Genomic DNA, 27,177 nt, shown 5'->3' with positions numbered 1-27,177 from the left:
ACAATAGGGAAACATGGAAGCAACCCCAGTGTCCACTAGATAGTTGAAAAGTGGTTATTTACATGCAATGGAAAGAAATTGGGACACATGCTACATGAATGAATCTTGAGGACACTACGCTAAGTGAAAGAAGCCAGTCACAAAAAGACAAATACTATAGGATTCCACTTATATGAGGGACGTAGAATAGCTAAAATCATAGTGACAGAAAGTGGAATGGCGGTCACCAAGGACTGGGGGCGGGGGAGAATGGGAATTATTACAAGGGGTAGAGATTCCGTTTTACAAAATGAAGAGTTATGAAGCTGGATGATGGTGATGGTTTCACAACATTATTCATGTATTTAATATCACTGAACAGTACACTTACAAATAGATAAGATGGCAGTTTTTACGTTGAGTGTATTTTACTACAATAAAAAAATGTTGGGGGCATAAGGGGAAAGGATTACACAAAGTCTGGACTACCAGGAGGCGGGATCATGGGACCACCTTAGAATCTGCCACTGTCATCATGAATAGTCCTTAAATATGAGTAACCCCTCCTTCACGAGGTATTCGAACTCTCACATTCACTAGTTTTTAATTGATAACTCTTAATGCTATTTTTCTTAGGTATACAACATTCAAATTAATATCCATATTTTAAAAATATAGAAATATCTGGGGTTTTTGTTTCCCAGAAAGCTTTGGAATTGTCTTTTCTCTATGTATGAAGATAAATGGATGACACTGGTAAACTGCTTATCTTAAAAAATGCAGAAGAAGATTATTGAAATGGCAGTGTGGCAGCTCTGGAGACACAAGAACTGCTAACCTGGCGTCCCAAAATGGGCTCTCCGTGCCACCTGCTGCAGCTTCGTCAGGAAGACTACTCTCCCCTGGCCCTGAGTAAAGTAAAAGCACCCAGAGCCAGGAATGGGTGTGCACAGGTGAGCCGAGAGGGACTGGGTGGGCAGTGGCAACAGTGCAGACACCTGCTCCATCTGTGCTCTGGTGGTAGCAGGTGCCACAAAAACAAGGGAAGAAGTCTTTGTGGCATCAGGCCTGGACTCTCGACCAAAAGTCAGGTGGGATGGTGGCTACCGTAGCAGACCCCTGCACTGACAGAGGACACCTAGATCTAGATGCCCCATCTCCAGGCCTGACCTAACCAGGGCAGATACAACATCACGGAGCTCATGCAGCTTCTGCTGGGACGCCAGCCATGCTCTGGAAGAGGGTCCTGCAGTGGATTCACTTAGCCAAGTGTTGGTTAAATTTGCTGAGGATAGTTTAACTGCAGTTAGGACGGCTGCCTCTTGGTAGGCAGACTCCTCCTTCAGCACCCTCTTCCTGGGGCCCACTGGAGTGACCACAAGCATTTTTCGGACCCCATCGTGAAAACTAAAGAAAACCTCAACTAAAACTGGGAGTAGGGAGGGCTTGTAGGGAGAGCTCTCCTGCCCTACCACTCATTGTCTGTATCTCCAACAGATGTTTTCTAGGTTGCTACCCTAGCAGGAAGATTTTCTCCTGGCCTGGGTACAGCTCAGCCAATGAGAGACTCTCACAAACCAGCCAATGAAAAGCCACTACCCTTCCAATTTCCATTTTCTTCCAATGAACTCTTCGTAACAGCCCCTCCCAACCCCACACCTGCCTTTGTTCTCCAGACTTGCCTGGGGTTTTGCTATAGGTTGCACATACTGAATTGCGATTCGTTGCTGTTCCTGAATAAACCCATTTTTGCTGGTAAAATAGCTTTTATGTTTAGGTCAATACCACAAAGGGGGACTTGAAATGGGATGCATTTAGTTGGGGTTTATGGGATATTTTCATGCAGTTCAGTCTGGCTGGTGTGTCCTGTGTCCTGGGGTGGTATGTTCTCTATGGTTGCCAACTACCCACTAGAACAGTGCCCAGCACTGAAAGTATTCGGAAGTGAAGAAGAAACAAAGTCTACAGTATGAACCAGAAGGGAGTCTGTGCGAAATTCTTCCAGTCCTCCAACATCCAAAGGTTCTTCTCCCTGGATAAAACGAAAGTTGTTTCCTCTGACAACATGTATCCCATAATACAGCATATGCAATTTAATACGCCTTATGCCTTTTTTCCTTCTGGCTGGGGATTGCATTGATCAGGATTCCTGTATTTGTGCAGCACTCACCTGTAGGAATAATACAGTGGGCACTTCTACGTGAGGCCCCGGGTATTACCCAAGCCAGTGTCAGTACTAAAAATCAGATACCAATTAGCTCAAACACGCTAGAGAAATGTCTGAATCATCTCTTCTTTCCACAAAACAATTCTGCAAAGTCATGATGTGGCATTGAAAGAGAACACAGCCAAAATGTGAGCAGAAGCACTAAAGAGATGTATCCGTTAATCCATACAAATGCTATTTTTCTAAATTTTGTGAGGTTTGTGATATTTGTCAGGTTTTAAAATGTATGCTTTGAGTTCTCATTATATAAATTATTGTAAATTAACTGTAAAATATTACAGTATTATAAAATATGTATACATTATATAAAATAAGACATTATACAAAAACATATTTCTAACTAATTTTGGTTTCCTGATTTTAGTTTTCTTAAAGAGAGCCCTACCCCAAAATGTACCCCAAACATTTCTGCATCCCGTGAGCACAACTCCAGAAAAACAGAACTTCGAATTGCATGCAGGGTGGTAAAATGAAGGCATGAAACAGAAACTGAGTTCGACTACAGAAAAATTGATTAAGATACAGTGCCCTTGCACCCACTTCGTGAACGGACATCCGCACCCCGTTTGAGCACGCGGCCAGGCTGCGGGTGCTCCATCCTTACCCCCAAAGGGGCGACCCGGCAGCTGGGTGTGGGCCCCCGAGAGCCAGGCGCGCTCTCAGGTTTGCCGAGAGGCTGCGCAGGGCGCAGACCCGCTGGGGTCGGGCTCCGGGGATCCTGCCCTCCCACGCCTGCCTCCCGCATCTCCTCCTCCCACCAGCGCCCTCCTCTCCACTATTCGCGCAGCCCCTCTCCCCGCGCCGCCTCTTCTACCCCCGCTCGCGGTCCGCGCCGCACCCCTTCTTCTCCGGTGGCCCCGTGTCCCTTACAACGTCCCCTCTTCCTCCCGAGCCGCTCTTCTCCTCTTCCCCACCCCTCGCACCCCTCCCTCGGCCCAGGGTCCGGGGAGCATCCCCTCCTCGCCTCTCGTCCCGGCCCGCGCCCCCTCCGCGCCCCCTCCGCGCCCCGACGTCGCCCTCCCACGTCGCGCGCCGCCCTGGCGGCTCCTCAGGCGAATCGGACGCGGATTGGCCCCGAGCCGCGGGAAGTGCCTGCCCTTCAGTCCGCCGGCCAATGGGAGGCGGGGGCGGGGCCGCGGCCGGCGCCGGAAGCAGCCGAGCGACGAGGCGTCGCAGCGTCGCCGGGTTTGGAGCAGCTGCCGCGGAGCCGCCGGACGGATCGTCGGACTCGCCCGCCCCGCCATGGCCGAGAGCGACTGGGACACGGTGACGGTGCTGCGCAAGAAGGGCCCCACGGCCGCGCAGGCCAAGTCCAAGCAGGTGCGGCTCGGCGCCGGCCCCCGACCCAGGAGCGGCCAGGTGGACCAGGCGGGCGGACGCGGGGCCAGGGCCGTGGTCCGGGCGCCGAGCCGGGTCTAGAGCAGGGAAGGGGCGGAGGATTGGGCTGGGGCCGGGGAGCGGGACGCGGCACGGGGGATGGCGGGTCTGGGACAGTGGGGCCGGGGCCGGGGCCGGGGGCGGGGGCGGGGACCGGGGGCGGGGGCGGGGCGGGGAGGCCGGAGCCGGGAGGGCGGCGGCTGTGGACCGGGCCTGTGCGCGAAGCGGGCCGAAGGGTCGGGCTTTTCCTACGACTGGTACGGGCCTGAGGGCGAGGCTCGGGCAAGGTCCCCAGGCCTTAGACCTCGGGGTGTGGACGGGGAGGGGGTGGCGGGGACGGGGGCGGGAAGGGACGGGCGGGGGGCTCCCCCCGGACGGCCAGTTCAGGCCAGTGGGGCCCATCGAGGCACACTGCCGGCCGTGGGCAGTTTTTATCCCCGGGCTGCGGTGGCTTCCCGGCCAGCAGACAGGTGGACCTTGCTTCCCGGTCTCGCAAGTGTAGACGAGCCCTAAGCCGTCCTGGGGCCAGCAGGTTCCCAGGCCGGCCAATCCAGGGCCAGCTGTGAGTCCAGCGTAAGCAGCAGGGCTGGTTCGGTCACCACCCCTGGAGGCTTCTGACCTCAGGAGCCTTAGATGCACAGTGGTGGCTCTGGGCCAGGACTGGCCGCGGCCCTGGTGACCAGCATTCAGTGACCTGCCCTGGGCTCATGGCACAGTTAAACCAAATTCACTCTCCTTTTCCACAGGAAACTTAATAGCCACAAGCTAGTAGTCATGTGAACACGTCCAGAAACAACCTTAGAACACATCATGCTCAGTGACCCACAGGCACTTCTCTGAAGTGTGAAAGGCGCCAAGAAATGCTTCACTGTTGGGCACCTATAGGTCAAGGGGTGTCGCTCTCCCTGGAGGGGCTCTGTGCCATGTGCCATCGCTTTTACTGGAGCCGGATGCCCTGGGGAAGGCACTGGCCAGTCCTCCCTGCTTGTGCAGGAGAGTCTAGTAGAGAAATAAATCCAATCCAAATGTGAACTCAGGGGAGTCTGTTGGGGTGTCTTTCTCAACAGCAAAGAAGGGAGCTATTCCTGTCTCCTTAGCAGCAGCTGATGGAGACTTGCCTGGATATTTGGTCGTCCAGGGTTTTGCACAATGAGCTTCACTTTTGAACCCAGCCCTGGTGTGAGCCCTTGAAGGAGCCTGGCTTGCGCACACACTGAGTGGACGGCCGGGCTCATGCAGCCCCAGGCATCGGCGCTGCCTGGCTCCCAGCAGTCCCAGCTGGTGTTTGCCAGACACTTGCCAGAGCTGGTTTTGACCAAAAACCATGTTCTCATATTCTAGGCCATCTTAGCAGCTCAGAGACGGGGAGAAGATGTGGAGACTTCCAAGAAATGTAGGTACTCACGCTTTCACGCACAAATCGGGGTGTGCTGGCAGGGTTCACGTCTGCAGACGCGTGCTGGCACCTGAGCTGGGGAATGCCTGGGACCTAAGCAGAGCAGCTGCGGTGGTCACGGGTCGGGAGGGCTTTGCTACCTACTCCTGCCGCGGGGGGACAGTTGTGTGGACTTTGTGCTCGTGGGCCTGTGAACTTCACATGTCACCTGGACACGGGGTGCTTGTTGGGCCTGGTTCCTGTCCTGAAGTGGCTTTCCTTGGGGTTTGTTGCAAAGCCTGTCTCTGCTCTCGTCCCCCCCCCCCCGCCCCCCGCCGGTCCAGGGGCTGCCGGCCAGAACAAACAGCATTCGATCACCAAGAACACAGCCAAGCTGGACCGGGAGACCGAGGAGCTGCACCACGACCGGGTGACCCTGGAGGTGGGCAAGGTGATCCAGCAAGGCCGGCAGAGCAAGGGGCTGACGCAGAAGGACCTGGCGACGGTGAGTGCGGCAGGCCCCCCCCCTGGGGCTGCTGGGAAAGCGCCAGAGGCCCGGCTCTGCCCGCCCGCTGACTTAGGGGCCTCAGGCTGCCCTTGGCCCAGGGCCCCTGAAGGCCCCTGCGGAATCCATGAGAGGCCAGTGTAACTGCCTCTCGGGTGTGACGTGGCTGCAAATGCGTGCAGACCCCAGAGGTGCTCTCCGCTAAAGCCCTTGGTCCTCCTGTCACAGAAGGCTGTGTCCCGTGGTGTGTCACCCGTGTGTGTGCTAGTTCCGCAGTGTTTCCTTACTGAACGGACACACATGCAACTCGTCTTCTCTTTAGAAAATCAATGAAAAGCCACAGGTCATTGCGGACTACGAGAGTGGACGGGCCATTCCTAATAACCAGGTTCTGGGCAAAATTGAGAGAGCCATCGGTGAGTGTCTTTGGGGCCTTGTTGGGTCTGGGCTGCCACTGCCTGACCAGTCCCGAGGGCCGCCTTTGGGAGGGGTTAGTGAGGGTGGGGCCCAGGAAGGCCAAGACCACAGTTTTCTCTCCCCTTCACGTGTCCCCCACCACCCCCTCCTCTGAGCCTGGGAACAGAAGGCTCCCGAGTTCTCCCCTGGCATTGGTCACGTCCTGCTCCCACATGCCCCTTTGTGGTGTCAGCTGGAACCTGGGGCATGGAACTCCCAGAGCACTGGTGCTGGGAAGGGACGTGTGCTCTCTCTCGTCCATCGGACAGCCCAGCCGGGAATGGAGCAGTGCTCGTCCCTCCCCTCTCTCCTTCCTATGGGGTCAAGTGGGCACCCGCTCTACTTCTGGCCGATGGCTGGGGACGCTGTGGTGCTGCCCTGTACTTTAAAGTTCCAGAGTGGGAGCTGCAGTGGTCAGTTGGCCGATGGCTCTTTCAGGCCTCAAGCTCCGGGGGAAAGACATTGGGAAGCCGATTGAGAAGGGACCAAGGGCGAAATGAACACACAGCCTCGAAATCGGTGCGTTCCGGCCGATCTCATCAGGCTGGTTCCCTTTGACCACCAGCGCCAGCGTGGGCCTCTTCCATGGCCGAGCGGAAACTGGGTATCAGCCCTGCCCGGGAACCCCCTCTACCCGAACCTGCTGTCAAACAAAACCTTGCAAAGTGTTTGCTTCTCCAGATTGTTTTGCCTCCCTACTCCCGAGCCTCAAATTGGGGTGCCGTTGTCTCCCAGGGTGTCAGCCTAGCTGTGGGTGTTGCTCCTGGGGGAGCAGAGTGGGAGGGTACGGGGTGGAAGGCCCAATCTGGTCGACAGGAGAAGGTTCCGCCTCTGGTCCGGCTGTTGGAGAAGCTAATAAACCTTCGCTGCCCTTCCTGCTGCTGTGTCCTCGTGTCCCATCCCACCTGTCTCATCCTCAGCATCCCGTCCCTCTGGCCCCCAGTGTGGGGAGGGGGAGTTTTCATGACAAACACTGTAGGGGGCACCTGAGGGTCACTGTCTCCTGAGATGGTTCGTGGGCATTGGCTGACCTCTTGGCAGTGGAGCCCACCCTCCCGTGACGCTGAGTCCCTGGCCACACCCTTCCCAGCAGAACCCAGTGGGCCAGGACGGCAAGGTGGAGCGGGCGGTGGGGAGCTCGTGGCCGTCACCCCCCCCCAGGACAGTCCTGCCCAGTGGGGCCTTCTAGGTCCATGGTCCTGTCCGAGTCCCACGTGGGGAAGCAGAGCCTGGGACCCTGCCTGCGTAAGAAAGCCCTGACTCCGTTTCATTAGGCGAGGATGGCATGTGGTGCACCAGGGTGCATGACACATCCAGGGGTCACCTCTCAGACCTCAAGAGGCCAGCAGGTCAGGGACCTTGGCTGGTGCTCAGGCATCACAGGGGCACCACCTCTGCTTTGAGACGCATCATTTCAGGGACTGGTTGGACCTTTAAAGTGGGGTGGGGGACTGTGCCCACTGGGACGGCGGGCCCTTCCTGTAGGACAGGCACAGAAGGGCGTGCCCCCCATCAGGCCAGCTCCATGCCACCTGGGACGGGTCAAGTGTTTGCTCCTCAGACTGTTGCCTGTGCCCATGGGTGTGTCTCCCCATCCAGATCAAGTCACCCAGCAGGGCGGGCCAGACACCTGGTCAGATTCCATCACGTGGGGTCGCCGGCCTGGCCTGGGCAATGGCTCCTCAAGGTCCTGCTGCGTCTGCCTCCTGATGCCTCTAGCTCCTGGCCTTGTCTGGTATGGCCTGTTTGCTGCCACTGACGGGGGAGGTGCCCCAAGTGTGGCCTCGGCAAGTCTGGGTTGGGGATCCCAGGAGTCACCTTCTGGCTGGCGGGCAGGGCAGGATACACGGACTGGCCTGAGAGCGCGGCTGTCTTCACGGGTCGGGGTGTTTATTGGGCTGAGGGCTGTGCCCGGGCACGTGGGTGGCAGTCTGTGTGGGGTCAGGGATGCGAGGCTTAGCCTGTCCTGGGGGGAAATAGGGCTGACAGGATCGGGGGGCACTCGTTTTCTCTGGGTCGTCTATGGTTTGTCAGTGACCAACGCAGGCAGGGTGATCTGATCCTAGGATGGAGGAGAGGCGCTCGGTGACCGCTGGTGGTGGGGGACCCACCGCTCTCAGCTCCCCAGGGCCAAGCCGAGTGTGGCCATGGCAGTCCCCCCCCCCCCGCAGGGCCCCTACCGCATTGAAGAGAATGTTGTCAAAGCCGGGGTCCGCAGCCACAGTCCTGCCCGGGGAGGGGCAGCCCCCCTTCTTCCGCAGCCAGAGCCGCCCCAAGAGTCCAAGCAGCACCAGGAGCATGAGGAGGAGGAGGGCGCCGCCGACTGCGGCCGGCACTGAATTGGCCACTGCCATGTCCCCTGTGGGGCATATGAGCCTGAGACTCAAGTCCTCCCTGTCAGCCCCACACCCAAAGTCAAGGACGATGCCTGGGGGTGGCCGGTCCCTACAGCCCATGGGTTCCTGGGGTGTACCATCGTGCCAGCACAGGCTGCAGGCTAAGGCTGGGAACTCGGCAGATGGGTGTCAAGGCCCCAGCTGGACCCCGCTTCATTGTGAACTGACAACCAGTGCATGCCCCAGCAACAGGCTGGCATCAGCATCCGGCCTGACCAGCCTAGACGTGCCCTGGGAGGGCACCCGGGGACCAGGGACCAGGGACCAGGGAGGAGGAATGGTCCAGCTCAGGAAGGGAGGGCACAGTGGGTGGAGGGAGGGGATGGTGCAGAGCTCTGCCTCCCTGGCGGTCCTGGCCTCTCTGGCAGCCAAGTGGGTCACGAGCTGCCAAACCGCAGATGCCCAGACGCAGAGCGGGGCCGGCAACCTGAGCAGGTCTTACCCTGGCTGGGTGCAGGCAGCTGGCAACGCTGCCCGGCCAGATACTCAATGTCATCCAGGGCAATGGGCCCCAGGGATGGCTGACCGCCCAGAGTGGCTTCAAACACGATCTGATTGGGAGGGAGGAGAAGCTGTGTGGACTTGAGGAGGAGGACACCCTGCCTGAGCTCTCCCGAGCAGCCTGGCCTCACCTGGAACTCTTCGGTGCTGGCCACCTCCACCTGGCCTTCCAGCCACTGGTGCCGCTTGTGCCCGCCTGCGCCCCACACAGCCAGCTGGCCACGGGCACTTCTCAGGAGCACCCTCAGCTCGCCCTTGTCTGAAATCAGGGGCCGGGGGGCGGGGGTGAGGTTCCTGACCCAGCATGACGCAAGGCTGCCCCCCCACCGGCCTCTGCTGCCCCCACTGCCCAGGCACTGCTGGCCCAGCCGACGTACGGAATTGCTCGGGAAAGCCCATCTGGTACCAGAAGTGGAGGCAGGAGGCCTCGGTGGCAGGCAGAGGCTGGCTGCGCAGCCAGGCCGCCCGGCCCCCTGGGCCCAGCACGCTGGTTTCAAAGAGAGCAAAGTGGCCTGGAAACAGAGAGGGAGGGGCCAGCCCACAGGACTTGAGGCTTCTGACCCTGATGGCATGGGCTGGTTGGCCTGGGACGGGGTGGGTGTGTGCCCCTGGGTGTGTGTGGCTCTGGGGTCCCTTCCCAGCTCAGACCCACCTGCGTCAGTGCCCAGAGTGTGGTCCACGGCGGGCTGGGGGTATCGGGAGGGTGTGGCTCCACTGCTCCAGTCCCAGCTGTACCTGCCCAGGTCAGGCCAGGGCAGATGGCTCCAGCCACACAGGCCAGTCTCAAAGTCACAGGAAGCTGCAGGAGACTAAGGTAGTAAGTGGAGCTGCCCCTGCCCCTCCATCCCCTGGGGCAGCACCACTGCTGGGGGCAGGGTTGACACAGCTGGTGCCACCCACGAGCCAGGGCCAGGGCCAGGCCGCAAGGCTCCCACCTGGCCGAGGGCAGGGTCCATCCTGGAGGAGCAGGTCATCCACCGCCATGTAGGAGCGCTCCACCCCAGCAGCCACAGCCTGGAACACCACCTGGGCAGGTACAGGGCAAGGTGTGCTCACAAATGTCTGGACAGCCCTTGCGGGTGAGGAAGGACCCTCCCCCAGGCACTCACCCTCCAGGCCCGCTGGGCCTGCACATCCACGCTGCCCAGGCGCCAGGCAAGCCCTCCGTGGTCACTGACGCTGAGCACCTGTCTCCTCTCAGCCTCCTCCACGTGGACCTGCAGGGTGCCTGCCACAACAAGCAGCCAGCCTAGGTCAGCAGCAGTGGAGGAACAGTGCTGGCGCAGGGCCCTGCACTGATGGGCTCCCAGGTGGCCTTGGCACTGGGGCTTGGGTGGACCCCATGGCCCCTCCTCCTGGCAGCCCTCACCTGGGTTTCGGAGGCTCAGGTGGTACCAGAAGGTCAGGCAGGAGGGCTGGGCCAGGGGCCTGTACTCCTCTGAGGTCAGGGAGGCAATGTGGCCTCGTGGCAATGTCTGTGGGCTTGTGTTCACCACCATATAGTGCCCTGGAGTGGGGGTGCCAGCTCCAGCCTGCAATCCCCACACCTTTGGCCCCGCCCCTCACCCTGGCCCCGCCCCACCTGAACCCTGGGCCCCTCAGTCCTCAGCCCCACCCCAGGCCCACACCCTGAGCGGTCTCTGTGGTGTGGTCAGTGCTGGGGCCGCAGGCAGCACGGCCAGTGGTATTGGTCTGGCGTGTCCAGAGGCCCCCAGTGGAGAAGCCGCAGGCTGAGTCTTCGAAGGAGCAGCGCTTGGGGGCCCAACAGGGCCCGGGCCGCAAGGCCACGTCATCCAGTGCCATGGTGCCGTGGTACCCATCCCGGAGGCCCTGGAACAGCAGCTGGGGGCAGAGAGTGTTAGCGCTGGGCCTTGCCCTGCCCCTCACCACCCAGGCACCGGGCCTCACTTGGTACTGGGCACCAGAGTCCATCTGGTGGTGGAGAGTGGCCCAGGCCTCATGCCAGCAATTGCCATGGGTGCCTGACTGTGACCACAGGTGCGTGTCTGCCTTCCCATCCTGTCTCATCACTAGGCGCAGTGTCCCTAGAAGGAGGGTGGAGTTTAGAGGGGACTAGACCCCCATCCCTGATAGCTTCCCACCCTCTCCAGATCCCCCGAGGAGCAGAGACAGAACTCGGACCCCTGTGGGTCTCCTAGTCCTGTCCAGCTCCAGGTCACTCACCAATCTGGGGCCCATGGAGATGGTACCAGAAGGAGAGACACTCCTCAGAGGCTGCCGGCATCTGGGGCTGGGTGAGCAGATGCCCACCAGGGCCCCGGGATGGGGGGTCCGTGGGGTTCAGGAGCACAAAGTAGCCTGGGGTGGGGGTGGGGGACACGGCTGAGCTGCAGAAATGTCAGGCTCCAAGAGGGGCACACACACCACCCAGGTCTAGGCGCTGCCTCCCGAGTCTGGGTGCCCTTGCCCTACCTTTGCCTGTGGTGTGGTCATATCCAGGGCCACGGCTCTCCATCCGGTGCCAGTGGGCATCTGTGAGGTGGCCCGTGTGCCAGCCGCATGTGTCCCGCTCAAAGTTACAGGAGACCTCTGGGGTGGGGCAGTGGTGGGGTTAGCAGCCCTCCTGAGTCCTCAGAGGTTAGGGGGACTTGCTCTCTGGAGTGGGTCTCCCAGAGGTCTGGGTGCGGACTGGGCGAGGGAGGGAAGGACCTGTGTCTCTCTTGGTGGCCACTGAGGTACTGCAGTCCTTCATGATGACGTCGTCCACCCCAGCGCCTTGCAGGCCAGGGCCATCCAAGTCCACCAGGCCGACAAACTCCAGCTTCATGGGGGGCACGAGGGAGGAGGGAGGGGCTGTTAAGTCAGAGCCTGGTTCTTGCGCCCACGCCCCCAGGCTGCCCTTCTCACCTGGAAGGGCCGGCGGCGTGCCCCCAGAAGGACTGTGTCCACCTTCCAGCCCCTGCTGCTGCTGCCGTTGTTGCTGCTCGGGGCCTGCCACACCAGCTCCCGGGTGCTGCCCTCCACCACGACCAGCGCCAGGAAGCCTGGCCGAGGGGGTCACCATGGGTGGGCCCGCCCCACCCCTACCCTCCCACAGGGTGCACCTCAGACCTCACCCCCAGGGCTGGGCAGAGGGCCTAGAGGGACAGCAGTACCTTGGGGGTGACTTTGAAAATGGTAAGCCAAGTGGAGTTCACAGTGGGGGCCTGAGGGGCCTAGGGGGGGTGTGAGGATCCGGGCCTCCGCTGTCAGCTGCCCCCAGGCCCTCTGCAAGGACAGGAAGTGCCCTGGGGAACAGCAAGGCAGCTCAGAGCAGATTCCTTCCAGGGACCCCCCAGCTCAGAGACCCTCCCTAGCAAAGAGGCAGAGCAGGGGACCCCTTTGGGGGTACAATTTATAGGCAAGCTCCAGGCTTCCCTGGGCGGGGAACTGGGGCCTCACCAGCAGCAGCTCCACTGGTGCCAGGGTCCCCACTGTCCTGGGCCAGGAGACGCCCCCACTGAAGCCGTCCCACGCTGGCGTCCTCCCAGCCCCCTGCCGTGGGAGGCTCGAAGTCTGTAGTGCCTGCAACACAGCGGGCACTGAGCTGCTTTGGGCCCAAAGCCCAGCAGTGGGGAGGCTCTGGAGGGAGGACACACCCCGCTTCCCTTCTTCCCCCACTCAGCCCCTCACCGCACTCCTGCTCATCCTCGCCCCCCTCACACTGCTGCTGGAAGTCACACAGCTGCTCCGGGGGAACACACAGGTCACCACAGGAAAGATGTCCTGGCTCACAGAACCCTTGGGGCTGCAGGCTGGATGGGGTGGGCCAGGATTCTGGGGTCCAGAGCCCAGTAGGTGGGTGGGACACCTCTGCAGAATAGAAAGAGGGTCAGGTGGATGGGTGGGGGGCTGCGCTTGCCTGGGGGGAGGGGCTCAGCAGGCTCACCCAGGACTGGTTTGCAGCCGTCAGATAGGATGAGGTCGTCCAGGCCCACGACACCTCCTGGACCCGTCTGCCCTGCCAGGTGAATCTGAGAGCACAGGGGGCTCAGGGGAGCCCACGTCCCTCTGTTGTCCCCAGGTTGGCGCCTCTGACCCACACCTTGTACTTCATTATTGCGCACACCTCCTCCCATCACACCCCCACAGCCCTTCAGGAGGGGCCATCAGAAAGCCACCTGCCTTTGCTCTGGTCTCTCCACACGCATGCTGCCCACAAAAGAACCCATGAGCTTCCTGCAGACAGCCTGGAGGACCCGACCTGAGCTCCCTTCCCCGGCTCTCTGAGGGGCCCCCTGGGCCACCCGCCTGTCCCCCCAGCGTTGCCCTCGCTGGCCTCACCTGGAAGGGGTGCTCGCTATGAATGTCAACCCGGTCTCGGACCCAGGCAGCCCCCAGCTCCCCATGGCGCCTACGCAGCAGAATGGGGACCTGGGGGGCACTGGGGCTCTGAGTCTGCAGGAATAGCTGGAGACAGCTGGCCTCGGACCCGTGCAGGTAGTGATAGAAGATGAGCTGGGAAGGGATGGGGGACGGTCAGGGGAGAATCTCTGGGGCCACAGCAGTCAGGACAGGCAACCCTGCATCCCCTCCAGCCTCACCGAGCAGTTGTGGGGGCCTGATGCTTGGAACTCGGGGCTGGAGAGGACGGCAGGGGCACCGGGCTCAGCCATGGACACCAGGAAGTAGCCTGGAGAGAGAGCAAACGTGAACCGGGTGGCAAGGTAGGCTCTGCGGTAGGCGTGGGCCAGGGCAGCGGCTGAGGGTCCCCACTCGGCCTCACCCTGAGCGCTGTTCCGGCTGTGGTCACGGCGAGGCCAGGCAGGGTGCTCAGGGCCACCAGCGCTGTGGTTCCGGGTCCAGCCCTCAGAAAGCTTCCACAGGCCCAGGCCCGTCTCAAAGTCCGTGGACATGTGGTGGCCTAGGGAGGGAAGCGGGGTTCAGGCCACCTCTGGGCCCCTAGCCTCTCCGTTGGTGCTGACTGCCCCAAGCCGTGTGGCTCCGTCTTCAGGTGGACACAAGCCACCCCCCATCAGAAGGGCCGCGCCAAGGAAGAGCCCCCCCATGTTCTCCCAAGGATCCCTGCTCACTGCAGGTGGGCGTGTCCTCATCTGAACTGTCCCCACAGTTGTCGTCCCCATCGCACAGCTGGTGGGGCTCCACGCAAGCCTTGTTCCGGCAATGGTGATGCCCCAGAGGGCAGTGCGCCTGGGGGGCTAGGGTGGGGGAGGCTTAACTCATCACCCTGGCCCCAAGACCCTGGGGGTGGGCAGCTGGGGGAGAAACTCAAGACCTTGTGGGCCAGGAGCAAGCAGGTGAGGGGCTCCCGCTAACCCATTGTCCCCCAGGTGTGGGACCCCCCTGCACAGGGCCTTACTGGGCAGTGCACAGCCCCAGAAAGCTACGTCATCCAACGCCACAGCGCCCCTGTGGGTGGCATTGCGGGTGGCAGAGAAGGTCACCTGAAGAAAACAGGGTCCTTAGGATCTAAGTCAGGGCTCAGACCTTTCCTGCTACCCCCACCAACCAGACCACCCCACAGCTCACCCGGAAGTCACCCCGGATGCGGCCGGTGGCCACCACCAGCTCCTGCCAGCCTGGACCCCAGGGTCCCGAGCTTTGCCACAGGGTCAGTGTCTCTGTTCCATGGGTCAGCTCCAGCCGCAGCTCAGCCACATCTGTAGTGGGGAGTCCTGGGGCACTTAGGCCCCTCTGGTGCCTCCCAGCCTGCTGGCTGTGCCCTGCCCCAAGACCCCTACGCCTTCTTTGGGCCACCCTGCCAGTCTCTGCAGCAGTGCCCCTTCCTTTCCCAGTCCCTGGGTTTGGGGCACCCCACCCAGGCCTCAGGGTCGGGGTCCGGGCGCACACCTGCAGAGGCTGCGTGGTACCACAGCCTCAGCTCACAGGTGGGGGCTGCCTCGTGTAGGACAGGGGAGCGCAGGGCTGCAGTGGACGCCTCTTTCCCACGGTGGGTGCCAACCGCCACATACCAGCCTGAATGGGCAAAGAGGTCAGATGAGGCAGGAACCCAAGAAGGGAGGGGGTAGCATGGAGACGCCCCCACACCAAGCCTCACCCAGGTCAGTGCCAACAGTGTGGTCTGAATGGAGCCCTGGGCCCTCTGGCATAGCCCCTGCCCGGTCTCGGAACCATCTGTAGCCTGAGGTGCTGATGTCTCGCCAGCCACAGGAGTCCTGCTCGAAGTCGCAGGTAAAGGGGGCACCCGGGGGGGGTGAGGTCCCATGGTAACCTGGGATAGTGGGCGGTCAGGTGAGCTGCCTCAGGAGGACTGGCCCTGCCCACTCCCTGCACAGCCCTGGCTCACCACACTGGGTCTCGTCCGAGCAGCCCCTGCAGTCACACACAAAGTTGCACATGGCCTCGCTGGGGGTCCTGCAGAGGTTGGGGACCCAGGCCCAGCCTGGGGACCTGGCTGGCACCAAAGAGACAGCTAGGTGGTCTGGGGCAGGGTGATTTCCCCACCCCAGTTGGTCGGAGACTGTCCTAGTTCTCAGAAACCCTGTCCTCGGGAACCCCAGGACATTGGTCGTCCTGCTTTGGGGCCCAGGCCAGGGGGTCAAGGGAGGGGGCTGGGTCCGCGGCTGGAGGCCCCCTGTCAAGGCCAAGCAGAGCACATCTGACCTGCGAGAGGCTGGCTACACGTCAGTACTGGGGGGATGTGGGTCTGCATGGGACCAAGGGCCCCCCGGGATGGAGCATCCCCTGGGGAAGGAAGCGGGAGCCCAGCAGGGAGAGTGCCCCAAGGGGAGGCATCATGGGAGACCCGGGCCCCTCAGGCTCCATGCAGTCCAAGGGCACCATGTGCCTCCAGGACCCTCGTACCTGGGGCCTGGAGAGCGGATGTTTTCCCTGGTGGGACAATCCCCAGGACCCCGAAGGCTCACCCTGGGCACCCCCACGGATTTGCACTCAAACCCCCGGCCAGCAGTGCTTCAGGAGCAGGACCTGATGACTCACCCAGGAGCAGGACCAGGGTGGGCAGGAGGTAGCTGGGCAGAGGCATGGTCAGAGCAGAGGGTGCGAGGCCAGGAGCCATGTCTGCACTGGGCAGCCGGTGGGGACTTGCTGGGTTATTAACCTGCGGCCCCATGGGCTGACTGCTGTAATTGGAGCGCGGTCCCCTGGCCAGCCCCTCCCCTTGCTGATGAGGTACACTCCGCTGTAACAGTGTCCAAAAGGGGCCCCTGCCCCAGGTTAGCCCCCACCTGCCCGGCAACTTCAGATCGAAGGTCAGGCTCCGCTCGTCATGCCCACTGCCACACAGCCCTGCCTGGTGGCGGCACCAGCTGGGACAGTGCAGACAGCACTGGCTGCAGCCACTTCTCCTGAGGCCTCTGTCCCCACCTGGCTGCGTGGTCAGCATGGCCCAGGGCTACCAGCAGGAGCCCAGCTTGTGCAACCCATCACTGCGGGCGTGGGGCAGCAGCCAGAGACCTTGACCATGTCCATCCATCACTCAGTCTGCAGTTCGTCTACAAAAAAAGCACTTGTTTGTGGATAAGTGTCCTGAGCAGCATGGCTGGGTGTCCAGGGGCCTCAAGTGTTATGGCACAGACCAGACCCCCAGGGCAGGATTGGGAGTCAGGGTCTGCCCACAATTTACACTGACCTGGGAGTTTGTGTCACCTGAACCTGTTTCCTTGTCTGTAAAATGAGGTGGCAATAGCACCTGCCTGGTGGCCACCCTGAGCTCACCTATGCACACGACATGGGCACAGCCAAAGCAGGAAGCACTCACACTCAGTAGCCAAAGGGACAGCTGTGCCTCAGTGTATCTGGCCCTGCCCTCCGTGTGAACCCCCACAGCCTTGCACCCAGAAAGGAGAGGGTTCTGGGAGAGGAGAGGGGCTTCCAGTGCCATGTTGGAAGCCCTGCCCATTCACTTTGAGCAGGAGCCCTTGGCTGTGGAACCTGCTCTTGGAAGCAAGGTGTCACAGGTCACTTTCATGTGTGACCTCGGCTGGCTAATAAGCAAAGACACTGAAATCAAGCAGCCACGACGGTGGTTACTGGCGCCCTCTCTGCCCTGCGCCCTGGGAAGGCTCCCCCTGCCCTGGCCGGCCCTGAGGGACCAGGCACTAAGCTCTTGCATAAGGGCCACGTGTGCCAACTCCCAGATGTCCTTGGGGATAGCAGCCTCGTGGAGGAGCAATTAGGCCATAAACGGGGTCAGCAGCTCCAGGGCTCCCTTATCAGACCCCAAAGGGCTGAGTATGCACTGCCACTCCCTGGGGCCCCAAAAGGTGGAGTCAAAAGGGATCCCAGGGCTGCCTCTGATTCTCCGCCACCCACCTGCTTTAGTCAGGGGTCTGGAGGGGTGACCCATGAGCAGAGAAGCCAAGACACATAGCATCCAGGGACCAGAAGGGGTGACAATGCTTTTAATTCCCATGGGCGAAGTAAACCCAGGTATTGGGGCCAGGCTGCTGTCTGTCTCCCAGACTGGGCCAGGGTGGCACAGTGCCAGGGGGTGCAGCCCAGCCCCTCCGGAGGGGCTTCAAGGGCAGAGTTCCAAATGGATGGCTCGAGGCAGGAGGCCTCAGTAGCCGTCATCAGCCCAGGTGACCTCGTAGTCGGGGTACCTAGCTTTGATCTTCTCAGTGGAGACAGAGTGCTGGGCTCGACCGTATCCCTGAAGAGAGAAGACAGCTCTTACAGCCCCTGTACTGGCTCTGGGTGGCCAGTTAGCAGGTGACACCCAGGAGCCAGATTGGGAAGGAGGGACAGGGCGGAGCAATCACCCCTAACCACTCCAGAGAGCTGTTCTGCGGAAAGGTGGCCACAAGGTGAACAGACCTGGATGGCGAGCCCTCTAGCCCAAAGTGTGAGCTATGCTAGGTGCCAGGAGAGCACCTTGGTGATGGGAGAGGGAGGGGCCTGAGTTTCAGCCCAATGACTGCCTCAAGTTGCTGAGGGACAGCGACAGCCCAGCCAGCCTTCTTGGGTGGGACAGGACTCAGCTCAGTGTAGCTGAGGGTCAGGCAGCCGCCTCCCTCCCATCCCATGTGCTTCCGGCCCCATGTCACATGGGAAACTGGACTGTCCGGGCCCTGGACTGGGGTTCTGCAGTTGAGACAACAATGGGTGCTTGTGAGAGCGGGTCAGGCAACTGCGAAGGCCAGCAAGCTCACCATGGAGTAGCCGTACACGTGGATCTTCTTGTCCTGGCTCTGGTGGGAAATGCGCCCGCCTCCCATGCACTCGCAGCCGTACCCCTTCTTCTGCATCTCGCCAGATACCCGGTCGTAGATGTCGGCTGGGAGGAGGGGGCGGCTCAGCACTCGGCTGTGGCTGCCCTGAGCGCCCAGGGGTCTGTAGCCCCCGCTCTGAGCAGCCCCTTCCTCAGGACGGGAGCCCCTCCAGGCTGGGGAGGGATGAAAGGGAAAGCGGGGCTCCTGGGCAGGGGCGCCGGGACGAGGAGCGCCGGGTCCGGGCCATGCTGTCTTCTGGGTCTCCCGGACCGCCCTCCTCTGGGCCTGCCCCCGATCAGACCTGACACAAGATCGCCTCCCACGACGTCCCCTCGGCCCCGCCCCACAGCGGTGGCTGACCCCGCCCACAGATTCCGGCGGCCCCGCCCCTGGCCCTCCGCCCCGCCCTCACCGTGGTACTCGGCCCACTTGTAGCCACGCACGATCTCCTTACTCTCCCCAGGGGCCCCGGAGGGAGCCGTCGCATGGACTCGAATCAGCACGTATTTGAAGACGCCATCGGAGTCGATATCCACATCGGGGATCTGGACGAGATCGGCCGCCGCCATGTTCCCCGGAGCACCCGCCCCTGCGGCCCGGGGCCCTTCCCCCACACAACCCAGTGCAGGAGGCGGGCTCTGGGAGCCCGTAGCCAATCCCGCGGGGGCATGCTGGTTTGGCCCTCAGCCTATCGTGCCGCCGACCGGCAGCAAGGACTGGCCAATCGCAACCTTGCTCCTTGCGGCCCTGAGACCACGTGGGTCCTACTTAAAGGGGAACGTGGGATCCCGAGTGGATGGTGGTTAAAACCAGAAGAAGCAGAGTTCTTTTCCAGCCCGGTGACAGGCTGGTGGCAGTCGCCTCTGGAGGGGCTTAGGGGGTCCATGAGTTCGGGAGAACATTCGCTGGCTCTGACCGCCTACCCCACCGTGTCCGAGAGTCTCCCTCCCCGGTCCGTCGCCCTGACCCAGGGCCGCCCTCCCGTTTCCCCCTCCGTGTCCGGAGGGTGGCCTCCCCCGCCCCCTACCGTGTCCGACGGTTTCCTCACCCCGTCCCACCCGCGCCCCCGCACAATGAGGCAGAAATGGCCACATTCGAGTTGTTTTACTTGGTTTGAAAAGCGCTCGCCCTCTATAAACAATCCCGGCTCAGGGATCTTCCAGGACGCCGGCCCTCAGGCGTGGGGCTGAAGGCGAGTGGGGAAAGCGGGGCGTGTGGCCGGCGCAAACGCGCGGGGCCGAGGCGGGCGCGCAGGCGTGTGGTGGAGGGAGGTATAGGGGGCAGAGTCGGGCGAGAGAACCGGAAAAAGAGGCGTTCACAATTTAATTTGAGGAACCTCGAATTCAATTGATGCCCACTCCCGGCCCCGACTGGGTGCTGGGAGCTCCGGGAGGGCCCCTTGAGGGCGCCCAGCCTCGCCGCCTCTCAGGGTCACTTGTCCTCCATGGAGTCCGGGCCGGGGCCAGATGCACCCCGGGGGAGGGCGTGTCCGAGGGTCACCCCAGCGTGCGCTCCCGAGGGCCGGAGTCGGGCCGCTGGCCTCGCGTTTCCAGCTCGCACTCCAGAGCACAGGGCACTGCCCGAGCCAGCGCGCGCGCGGGCGGGAGCAGTTTGTGCAACGGCTCCCCCCACCCCTCGGGTGGACCCCTGCCCTAATTCGTTTCCGCACCTGCTTCCACCACGCTTTTCCGGTCCCGCTCCCAACTGGGAATCCCCTCTGTCTCCCTACCTGCTTCCTGCCTGACGGTGAGGTTAGGGCCTGCGCGGCCGTTTGCAGCCCCGCTCCGCCCTGGCACCTGCCTAGGCCCATCCTGTCGGGTGTGGGCAGGCGGCTGGACTCACGCCCAGCCAGATCTCAGCTCGGGGCTGGCGCCTGGCCTGCGCCCCCACCCACACCCTATGTTTCCCCTGGCCAGGTCCTCCTCCCCTCTGGTTGGGTATCTTTGCGCGTGGGCCGAAGACCTCTAAGTACCCCTCCCCTGCCTCTTACCCCAGCCCCTCCTGTAGGGTGGCCTGTGGTGAGGGGAGGCAGGCGGGCAGCAACGAAAAACGTGCGGGCTCGGGGGCCGGCTATTTCCTCTCCAGCCGGAGCTGGGACCAGCGGAACGCACCGCGCACCACCAGGGCAGGACGCGCTGGGGACACGGATACACCGAAACCAACCAGGGTGTTCGCCAAAGAGGAAAGGCCTCTGAGCAGGACACATCCCAGACCACAGGAGGTTAAAGGGGACAGGACTAGTCTTTGGTCAATTCGGGCCCTTGGACCAGGGCAAACCAGGGTTGGAGAGGTTCCAGGGAGGCCCTGCAGACGGCAGGGGACGGACGAACCGGATCTGCGCGGTGGGGTCTGCAGTAGTGACCCCTCCGCTTGAAGGCAGGGCTGGGCGGTCCTCAGGCCCACCCCGCCTTCCAGCGGGGAGCACCAAGTGGCCAAGGACCAGACTCTGGGTAGGGCCAAGGGAGGGCTGGGAAAGGGGTAGCAGGGCTGGACTGGTGCGGGGGACGCAGGAGGGGAGGAGGGAAAGACGGGGCCTGTGGAGAACTGAATGGGGTGCGACCTGGGCGGAGCTCTTGGAGAGCAGGACAAGGGCTGGGCCAATTTGAGGAGGGGCTTGGGAGAAGCAGGGGCGGGGTCTGAGCGGACCCTAGGTGAACTGGGCAGGGCCTGAGGGTTGGGCGGGGCGTGGGCCCTTGTGGACTCGTCGGAGTCTGAATGGGCTGAGCGGGGCTCGGAGCATCCCTGGGTGGATTGGGCGGGGCCTGTGACTTGGGCGGGGCTCGGGGCGGTCCTGGGTGGACTGGGCGGGGCCTGAGTGACTTGGGCGGGGCTCGGGGCGGTCCTGGGTGGACTGGGCGGGGCCTGGGTGGATTGGACCCGGCCCTAGCGCGCCCTTCGTGGCTTACATGATGTCGTCGAGCAGGTTGGCACTGGCCACCCAATCGAGCGCGCGAGGCTCGGAAGCGGCCATGATCATGCACATGAAGGGGCGGCCGGTGCGCCGGTCAGTGGGGTAGATGGTGGTGGGCGTAAAGCGCCGGTTGGCCTCGACGAATTCGCAGAGCTGTTCGTAGACGCGCGGGAACTCGTGGCGCAGGAAGACGCCACGCAGCCGCAGCTCGCGCTGGATGTGGATGAAGGCCACCTCGCGTGCGCGCCGACCCGCCTCGCCTTCCTGGTCCAGGCCCGCCGTGCCTGGCGGCGGCGTCAGGATCAACGTCTCCATGTCGGGTTCGCGGCCCCGGGCCGGGGGTGGCCGTGCCGGGCTGCCCGCCGCCAGCGCCACTTTGGCGAACTTGCGCACGGTGGGCCCAGGGCTGCGCGGGGCGGGCCCGGCGAGGCCGCCAGGGGGTGCGGCCCCGGGGCCTACGGCCACCGACACGCTGAGCAGGAAGCACTCGGCCGGCTCGTAGAGGCGCCCGGCCGCCGCCAGCTCACGCGCGTAGCTGCCCAGGGGTGCCGCGTGCGTTGCCAGCTCGCGCAGCGACAGGTAGGTGGGCGACAGCAGCAGTCCCTCGAGGCCGAAGCGCAGGAAGTTGTCTGCGGAACCAGGACTCGGGAAACCCAGGAAGAGCACACCACGGCCGCGCGACAAGAAGCCGACACGCGCGATGCGAGAGAAGGCGCGGTGCACTGGGCCGCTGTCGCGGCAGAACTGCAGCACGTGGCGGCACACGCTGCCCACGCGGCCATACACGCAGCGTGCCTTGTGTGCGTCCCAGTCCTCGCGGCGGCACAGCCGCGAGCAATAGTAGGTATAGCAGCTGTGGCAGGACTTGAAGTATAGGCAGGCATTGAACATGGTCTCCGTGCGCCGGCAGCGCGCGTTGGAGCACGTCATCAGGTCGTCCTCATCCGCGCTGGGCTCCGGGGAAGCGTCGGCCGCCTGCCCGGGGCCTGTGGGCTCCTCCGCGCTGCCCGCAGAGGCGGGTGGTGAACGCGGCGCCAGCGCGAGGACCCCGGGGCCCGCAGACCGAGAATCCAGCAGGCGGCGAAGCTGGCGGCCCAGGCCGTTGGCCGCCGGCTCGGGAACTTGACCGGCCGGGGGCCTCGAGTCGATAACCAGGTCAGTGATGAGCTCGTCCAGCTGCTCGAGACTGCGCTGGCGGCCAGAGGTGGGGCCGTCGGGGGCAGCGCGCGGAGGCGGCCCGGGGCGGCCCCCAGGCAGCTCCCAGCCCCTGGCAGTCGGGCGCTCGGCGGCGCGCAGATCATTGTCGGTGATGGTGATCTCGGGCGTCACGTACCAATTGCGACCGGGGCCCTCGCCCGCGCGGCCCTTCTCCGACAGCGAAGTCTCAGACAGTGATAGTGCCGCGTAGCGTCTGGGCGAGGTGGACAGGTTCACGACGATGGGCGGGCGCCGGCCTTCCGGGGAGGCGCCTTGCGGCTCCCGCGCCTCGCGCCCTAGCAGGTTCTCGTAGCTGCGGCCGCGGCCCAGGGGATCCTCGCGGCGCGGCCCAGGCGCCAGGATGTTGTCCCAGGAGCGCGAGTAGTGGCGGCTGTCGGTCGCCAGCCGGGGCGGACTGGTGCCGGTGCCACCGTGCCAAGACGCGAGCAACGGGCCGTGGTCCGGGGGAGGCGCCACCTGCAGGGTGCGGTAAGGCCGCGGGCCCCAGTCGCCCCAGGCCTGGCTGCCACGTGGGTGTGGGTAAGTATGCGTCACGGAGTCGCGGTCGCGGTACCATCCGAAGTCTTCCGTGTAAAAGGATCTGGCGGCGGGGTGGGCCTGGGGCTCCTCGGGAGGATAACGGGGGCCCCAGGGTGGGCCGTAGGCGCGGAGTGCCTCCCCATAGTTGGAACGGGAGGGAGGTTCCTGGACCGGGAAGGTGCGCACTTCCCCTGCATAGTAGCCGCCCCCGTGCCTTGGATTGGGGCCGGCGTGCTCCTCCGACGGGAAGGGCCTGGGGTAGTAGCTGTTGAAGTGAGGACCGGGGCTGGCTGTAAAGCCCCCGAGGTGGCCCTCAGGCTCCTCGGTGTAGAAGAATTGGGTGGGGCCCGGCGGGGTGGTGAAGGGCACACTTCGGCGATCCGAGTAGTCCCGGGGCCCCGGCAGGGGCCCGTCGCAATACAGCGCTCGAGGGTCCGCGCAGTACAAGTCACTGGGGGTGGGGGTGCGCGACAGCGCCATGTGGCGAGGCCCTGGCACTGTGAGGCCGTGGAGCTGCGGGGCGGCTCTGGCCCAGGATGTGGTCTCGGCGGGTCCGCAGGGCCGCGAGCCCCGGACCGCGTGTTGCAGCACCGCATCGTCAGGCTTGATATCCAGGCGGCAGCGGACGTGGGGGGCGGGCACGGCAGGCGGCTCAGGAGGCGCGCATCGGCCGGCGGCGGCGCAGAGGGGCGCGATGCGACCTGGGCCGCCCCGCTGCGGCTGCAGCTTGATGGGGTGCAGCTCGTTGGCGAGCGCACGCAGCGCGGGGTACGCCGGCTCGCGGCGCGGCGACCCCTCAGCCCGCACCGCTCGTTGGGCCTCCCTGCCTCGGCGCGGCAGCACTGGCGGTGAGGCAGGCGCGGGCGCCAAGCCTGGGGGCGCGCGGGGCGCACTCTTGGAGCGGGCGCGGCGCCGGGGCTCGCCGTCGCGGGGCCGGGCGCGGGGCGCCGGGGGCTCCGTGGGCAGCGGCTCAGGGAGAGCCTCCATGGCCGCCCCGTCCAGCGCCTCCAGGAAGTCGAAGCTGCGGCAGTGGCGCTTGTTGAAAGGCGCGGGCGCAGCAGGCCGGGCCACGGGGCGCTCACATGGCGGGCGCCTGGACGCGGGCCCCGGGGCCGCCACTTTGATGTCCTGGTACACGGTCGACACCAACAGGTCTGGCGGGTCCGTGCGGGTCATCTTAAAAGAGGTCCCCAGAATGGCAGCTGCAGCTCACTCGGCCTTGTGGGGCTTTCGCCCTGGTGGGAGACACGGGTCAGGGCGGCCCCTTCGCATCCCAGGCCCGGCTACACACACGCGCTGGCCCGACTTACCTGGGGCGCAGTGGGCAGAGCAGCCGTGGTTTTGGGCCTTGGCTGAGGCCGGAGGCACTCGCTCCATGCCGGCGTCAGAAGCACCTGCAGGAGGAACCCATTTGTGCAGCCACTCAGGTCCTTCCCCCACACCACCATCTTTGGGCCATTTTCTACTGGGATGGAGCTGGGATGGGTCAGCTAGAAAAGAAAGGTGATGCCACTGCTATGGTTCCCGAGCTCCTGGCCCTAGTAGTGACCGCTGGACAGGCTTGGGTAGATTCCCCTTCCTGGGACAGGACAGGGTAGGAAGAGTAGGGGTACCCCCCTTCCCCCCTCCTGTGCCCACAGGCTGGAATGATGGTGAGCTCATTTGGAGCATTAGGTACATACAGACTTCTTTATGGCTGTTGGCTCCACAAAACCGGTGGGTGACAGAAGCCCCCTCCTAGAGTCCCGTGCAGAGAGAGCCCACCCCTGGCCTTGGCCTTAGGCAGCTCTGCGCAGTCTCCCGCCCCACCTGCTGACCAGGCTGGGCATGGAACCCTTCCCCTAGTGCTGCTGCATTGGGGACAGCCCACTGTGCCAAGCCTCAGTGGGCCCTGAGGTGGTCCCATTAGGTCTAGGCCTGGTCCCTAGGCTGACGAACTGGCACACCCCACCGTTGACACTTAGTATGGCCCAGGCCAAAATAATGTCCCCAAAGAGCATACTGGGCCCTAAAGCCTCCTTTCCTTTACAGAAACCTGACTCCAGCTATCTTGAGCTGGTTGAAACCCACCAAGCTCACTGGGGTATCATGACAAGGCCTGGAAAGTGACCCACTAGCTTTGCACCCTACCCATTGCAGCCTGGAAACCCGCTGCAAGACCACGTGGGTGTGTGAGAGCCATGGTCATGGCTGCCCTTTTCCCCTGAGTAGAGCACCTGGTCAGGAGGCCACCAGTGGAGGAGGAAGGGTAGTGGGCGGCTAAAGCCCCTCCCCTTCTAAGGAGCAGCCCTCCCCCCAGCAGCTCTGGAAGGCTCCATGGAAACCTGAGGTTCCAGGTCTCTGCGATGCTAGCTAGGTTGGGGTCCACCCCTCTGCACCAGGCTCACAGACTTGGGCCACCCGCCCCTCTAGACGGTGCTCACAGGGCCCCACCTCCTCACAGCCTGGGGGCGCATGCTCCAGGGTGAGCTGGGGAAGGAGGAGCTGGGCTCTCATCTGGCAGGACTTCTGGTGGGGTAGACCCTCTGTCCCAGGTCTGCACGGGGCTTCCCACCAGCAGGGCTGTTCTGGGTCAGGGCCACTAAAGCCCAGTGCTTGTGCCCATCCCGGCCTCACATCCACCCCAACTCTCCCTGGTTTGCAGGACATCCCCCACCGCCTCCTGCCATCCATCCTAAGCTCAAAGCCAGGCCAGAATTGGGGGCCATATGACAGGGTGAGACTCCGCCCCAGGGAGGTGACAGCCTGGCCTTGCCGCTGCGGTGGTGAGCGAGACACCCCACTCCATGGGAATGGGGGTGGTCTGCCCCGCTTGGGTCCTAGGCCTAATAAGCTTCTCGGGTGGCCCGCCCCACCGCGCAGCCTGGCCCCGGTCCCCGGCCCGGAGCGGCCCTCGCGGGACCTGCCGGTGTCGGCCAGGGGCGGGACCCCTCCCCCCCATCTTGTGGGCGCCCCATCCAAGACATGGCGCGCGGGGCAGTGGCCCCCGACCCCTTACCTGGGCGCTGCTCTCCCGCGGAGCCCAATGGGCTGCGCAGGCCCAGGCCCACCCGTCGTCCCCCGCTCCACCGCGTCCCGGGCGCATCCGCGCCGCGTCCCCGGCACCGGCAGAAGCTTCGAGGCAGCGGCGCGGAGGCCGTCCGGCGGCTCAGTGCTGCCCCCGATGGCCGCCGGTGGATTTGCATTTAAAGGGGCCGCGCCATGGGCCTGGGACCCGCTTGGCCCGCTGGCTCCGCACTGGGGCTGTGCTGGGCGCTGCGTGACGGGCCCTCCTGCATCCGTAAGGGTGGGGTCTAACAGACCTGGGGTCTAACCAGGCTACTCGCGCCTAGGGAGCAGCCTACCCATCCTGCCAGCCCCTACCTGGTGTCCTGGAGGACACCTCCCCAGGGCAGCTGGTGGCCCAGCAGGATGTGGGAGCAGGGCTCTGGAGGAGCCCCAAGTCCTGGCCGGGGCTGTGGACAGCTCCCACAATGCACACCTCGGGTTGGGCGCAAGCAGGAGCAGATGGGCTGCTCCCTGCCCTGCTGGCTCTGTGCTGCACTCAGAAGCACCAAACTCTGCAGGTACGTGGGGCCATATGGCTGCATACCCGAGTGGGCCCTGAAGCCCTGTCCCCTGATGCCCAGCCTCTTCCAGGCGAGAACACGCTCCTGGTGCCCCCTTCCGCCCCGGCATTCAGTGTCTAGGCAGGCAGAGGTTGTCACTACTCTGGGCAGGTCTGCAGGTGGACCACTCATAAGCCACATGAGGACATCGTCTCCAGCCCTGCCGGTCACTCCCAAACAAGATGCCAAGCCAGGGAACATTCTAGCTTGGCAGAAGCTCCAAAGAGCAGGACCTGCCTCTCCTGGGTTCGTTAGATGTGGGGCCCTGGGCAAGTCCACTTCATATTGGCCTTGTCCGCACATCCGTGCTCACAAGGATGGTCAACCTCAGGCTGTGTGCTAAAGGGAGTCCCTACATCTCAGCTTCCTGCCTGCTCCCCTCCCCCGCACAACACTCCAAGCACAGGAATTGGGGACGGAGGAGGCTTCCTGGGTTTGGGAAGGGAAGGCCTAGCCACCATCCTCCCACCTGGAGCACAGCCTGCCCAGCCCGGGAGGAAGGGACAGCTCCAGTATCAAAGCTGTTCTCATGGCAACTGTGGGAAGTGGGAGGAGCCAGGTGCTGCAGGCCGCTGTAGGGGGCAGGGCCTGAGGGGAGGCAGGGGCTGAAGGTGGATGACTGACACCAGGGAGCAGGGAGGTAGCTGGGGCAGGACAGGGACTTTCGGAAGCCAGCAGGGCAGAGGCACACACCTGCTCTCAGTGCTGGACACCCCCAGGTATTCCCCGGGAACAACTATCCCACCTTGGCCCAGGCAGGCTGGGACAGGCACGCAGGACAGTGGCCACGGGGCCGTCCTCCGAAGATGTCTGGCAAGTCGTGCTGGGAGGTCTCCTACCCCAGAAGGCAGTCTCCCTTCTGGGGAAAATCGGCTCTTCGGCCCAAAGGCAGGGAGCTCAGGCCTCTCCCACCAGCCACAGCGACTAGGGGCAAAGGGGGCCGCCCGGCA

At 63.4% G+C, this 27,177-nt stretch overlaps 4 protein-coding genes across 11 annotated transcripts; 1 reads left to right on the top strand and 3 right to left on the bottom strand.

The window, feature by feature from the left end:
• Window positions 1-3,320: 3,320 nt before the first annotated feature.
• Window positions 3,321-6,795, top strand: EDF1 (endothelial differentiation related factor 1; the record flags this gene model as incomplete). Its single annotated transcript, XM_081065209.1, is given in 7 exon segments — window positions 3,321-3,356; window positions 3,358-3,420; window positions 3,422-3,526; window positions 4,925-4,976; window positions 5,303-5,463; window positions 5,786-5,879; window positions 6,358-6,795. Coding segments are annotated over 7 exon segments (573 nt in total). The 3' UTR covers window positions 6,420-6,795.
• Window positions 6,796-7,789: 994 nt separating this feature from the next.
• On the bottom strand, window positions 7,790-15,251 carry MAMDC4 (MAM domain containing 4). Of its 4 annotated transcripts, XM_081066177.1 has the most exons (28): window positions 15,085-15,251; window positions 14,836-15,009; window positions 14,628-14,753; window positions 14,307-14,437; window positions 14,137-14,221; window positions 13,850-13,975; window positions 13,543-13,680; window positions 13,361-13,449; window positions 13,101-13,274; window positions 12,706-12,790; window positions 12,450-12,629; window positions 12,219-12,341; window positions 11,933-12,064; window positions 11,685-11,821; window positions 11,487-11,598; window positions 11,250-11,366; window positions 11,001-11,135; window positions 10,725-10,861; window positions 10,445-10,658; window positions 10,186-10,323; window positions 9,926-10,044; window positions 9,752-9,842; window positions 9,469-9,615; window positions 9,194-9,328; window positions 8,948-9,075; window positions 8,758-8,866; window positions 8,100-8,278; window positions 7,790-7,981 (listed from the first exon to the last, which is right to left on the bottom strand). In XM_081066177.1, the coding sequence occupies exons 1-28, from the start codon at window positions 15,134-15,136 to the stop codon at window positions 7,940-7,942; spliced, it is 3,555 nt and encodes a 1,184-aa protein (XP_080922303.1). In that variant the 5' UTR covers window positions 15,137-15,251; the 3' UTR covers window positions 7,790-7,939. The 4 variants fall into 4 exon arrangements, with proteins under 4 accessions (XP_080922303.1, XP_080922301.1, XP_080922302.1 ...); XM_081066175.1 differs by having other exon boundaries at window positions 7,835-7,981; window positions 8,758-9,615; window positions 10,445-10,861; XM_081066176.1 differs by lacking the exons at window positions 14,137-14,221; window positions 14,307-14,437 and having other exon boundaries at window positions 7,835-7,981; window positions 8,758-9,615; window positions 10,445-10,861.
• A 1,890-nt stretch (window positions 15,252-17,141) lies between these two features.
• PHPT1 (phosphohistidine phosphatase 1) lies at window positions 17,142-18,577 on the bottom strand. 2 transcript variants are annotated; one of them, XM_081066179.1, is made up of 3 exons: window positions 18,384-18,577; window positions 17,912-18,144; window positions 17,142-17,412 (listed from the first exon to the last, which is right to left on the bottom strand). In XM_081066179.1, the coding sequence occupies exons 1-3, from the start codon at window positions 18,538-18,540 to the stop codon at window positions 17,320-17,322; spliced, it is 483 nt and encodes a 160-aa protein (XP_080922305.1). In that variant the 5' UTR covers window positions 18,541-18,577; the 3' UTR covers window positions 17,142-17,319. The 2 variants fall into 2 exon arrangements, with proteins under 2 accessions (XP_080922305.1, XP_080922306.1); XM_081066180.1 differs by having other exon boundaries at window positions 17,912-18,036.
• A 489-nt stretch (window positions 18,578-19,066) lies between these two features.
• Window positions 19,067-27,112, bottom strand: AJM1 (apical junction component 1 homolog). 4 transcript variants are annotated; one of them, XM_081067030.1, is made up of 3 exons: window positions 26,973-27,112; window positions 23,930-24,109; window positions 19,067-23,854 (listed from the first exon to the last, which is right to left on the bottom strand). In XM_081067030.1, exon 3 carries the CDS (start codon window positions 23,793-23,795, stop codon window positions 20,874-20,876), a length of 2,922 nt encoding a protein of 973 aa, XP_080923156.1. In that variant the 5' UTR covers window positions 23,796-23,854; window positions 23,930-24,109; window positions 26,973-27,112; the 3' UTR covers window positions 19,067-20,873. The 4 variants fall into 4 exon arrangements, with proteins under 4 accessions (XP_080923156.1, XP_080923155.1, XP_080923154.1 ...); XM_081067029.1 differs by having other exon boundaries at window positions 23,930-24,013; XM_081067028.1 differs by lacking the exon at window positions 26,973-27,112 and adding an exon at window positions 25,618-25,756 and having other exon boundaries at window positions 23,930-24,013.
• Window positions 27,113-27,177: the final 65 nt, after the last annotated feature.

The sequence above is a fragment of the Rhinolophus hipposideros genome (assembly GCF_964194185.1).
Source record: "Rhinolophus hipposideros genome assembly, chromosome: 11".
Lineage (NCBI taxonomy): Eukaryota > Metazoa > Chordata > Mammalia > Chiroptera > Rhinolophidae > Rhinolophus > Rhinolophus hipposideros.
The sequence above is the reverse complement of the archived record's forward strand: the minus strand, read 5'-3'. Positions and strand labels throughout refer to the sequence as shown.

What these genes read in the sequence shown, in the direction of transcription:
- MAMDC4 (XM_081066175.1), bottom strand. Translation starts at nt 15,136, where the DNA reads ATGTGCAACTTTGTGTGTGACTGCAGGGGCTGCTCGGACGAGACCCAG. An exon ending in CAGGCCCCCACAACTGCTCG is followed by an intron (nt 13,275 to 13,360) that starts GTGAGGCTGGAG and finishes ATCCCTTCCCAG; the next exon opens with CTCATCTTCTATCACTACCT. An exon ending in TGACCACACCACAGGCAAAG is followed by an intron (nt 11,136 to 11,249) that starts GTAGGGCAAGGG and finishes CCCCCACCCCAG; the next exon opens with GCTACTTTGTGCTCCTGAAC.
- PHPT1 (XM_081066179.1), bottom strand. Translation starts at nt 18,540, where the DNA reads ATGGCGGCGGCCGATCTCGTCCAGATCCCCGATGTGGATATCGACTCC. An exon ending in CAAGTGGGCCGAGTACCACG is followed by an intron (nt 18,145 to 18,383) that starts GTGAGGGCGGGG and finishes ATCCCTCCCCAG; the next exon opens with CCTGGAGGGGCTCCCGTCCT. An exon ending in ACGTGTACGGCTACTCCATG is followed by an intron (nt 17,413 to 17,911) that starts GTGAGCTTGCTG and finishes TTCTCTCTTCAG; the next exon opens with GGATACGGTCGAGCCCAGCA.
- AJM1 (XM_081067030.1), bottom strand. Translation starts at nt 23,795, where the DNA reads ATGACCCGCACGGACCCGCCAGACCTGTTGGTGTCGACCGTGTACCAG.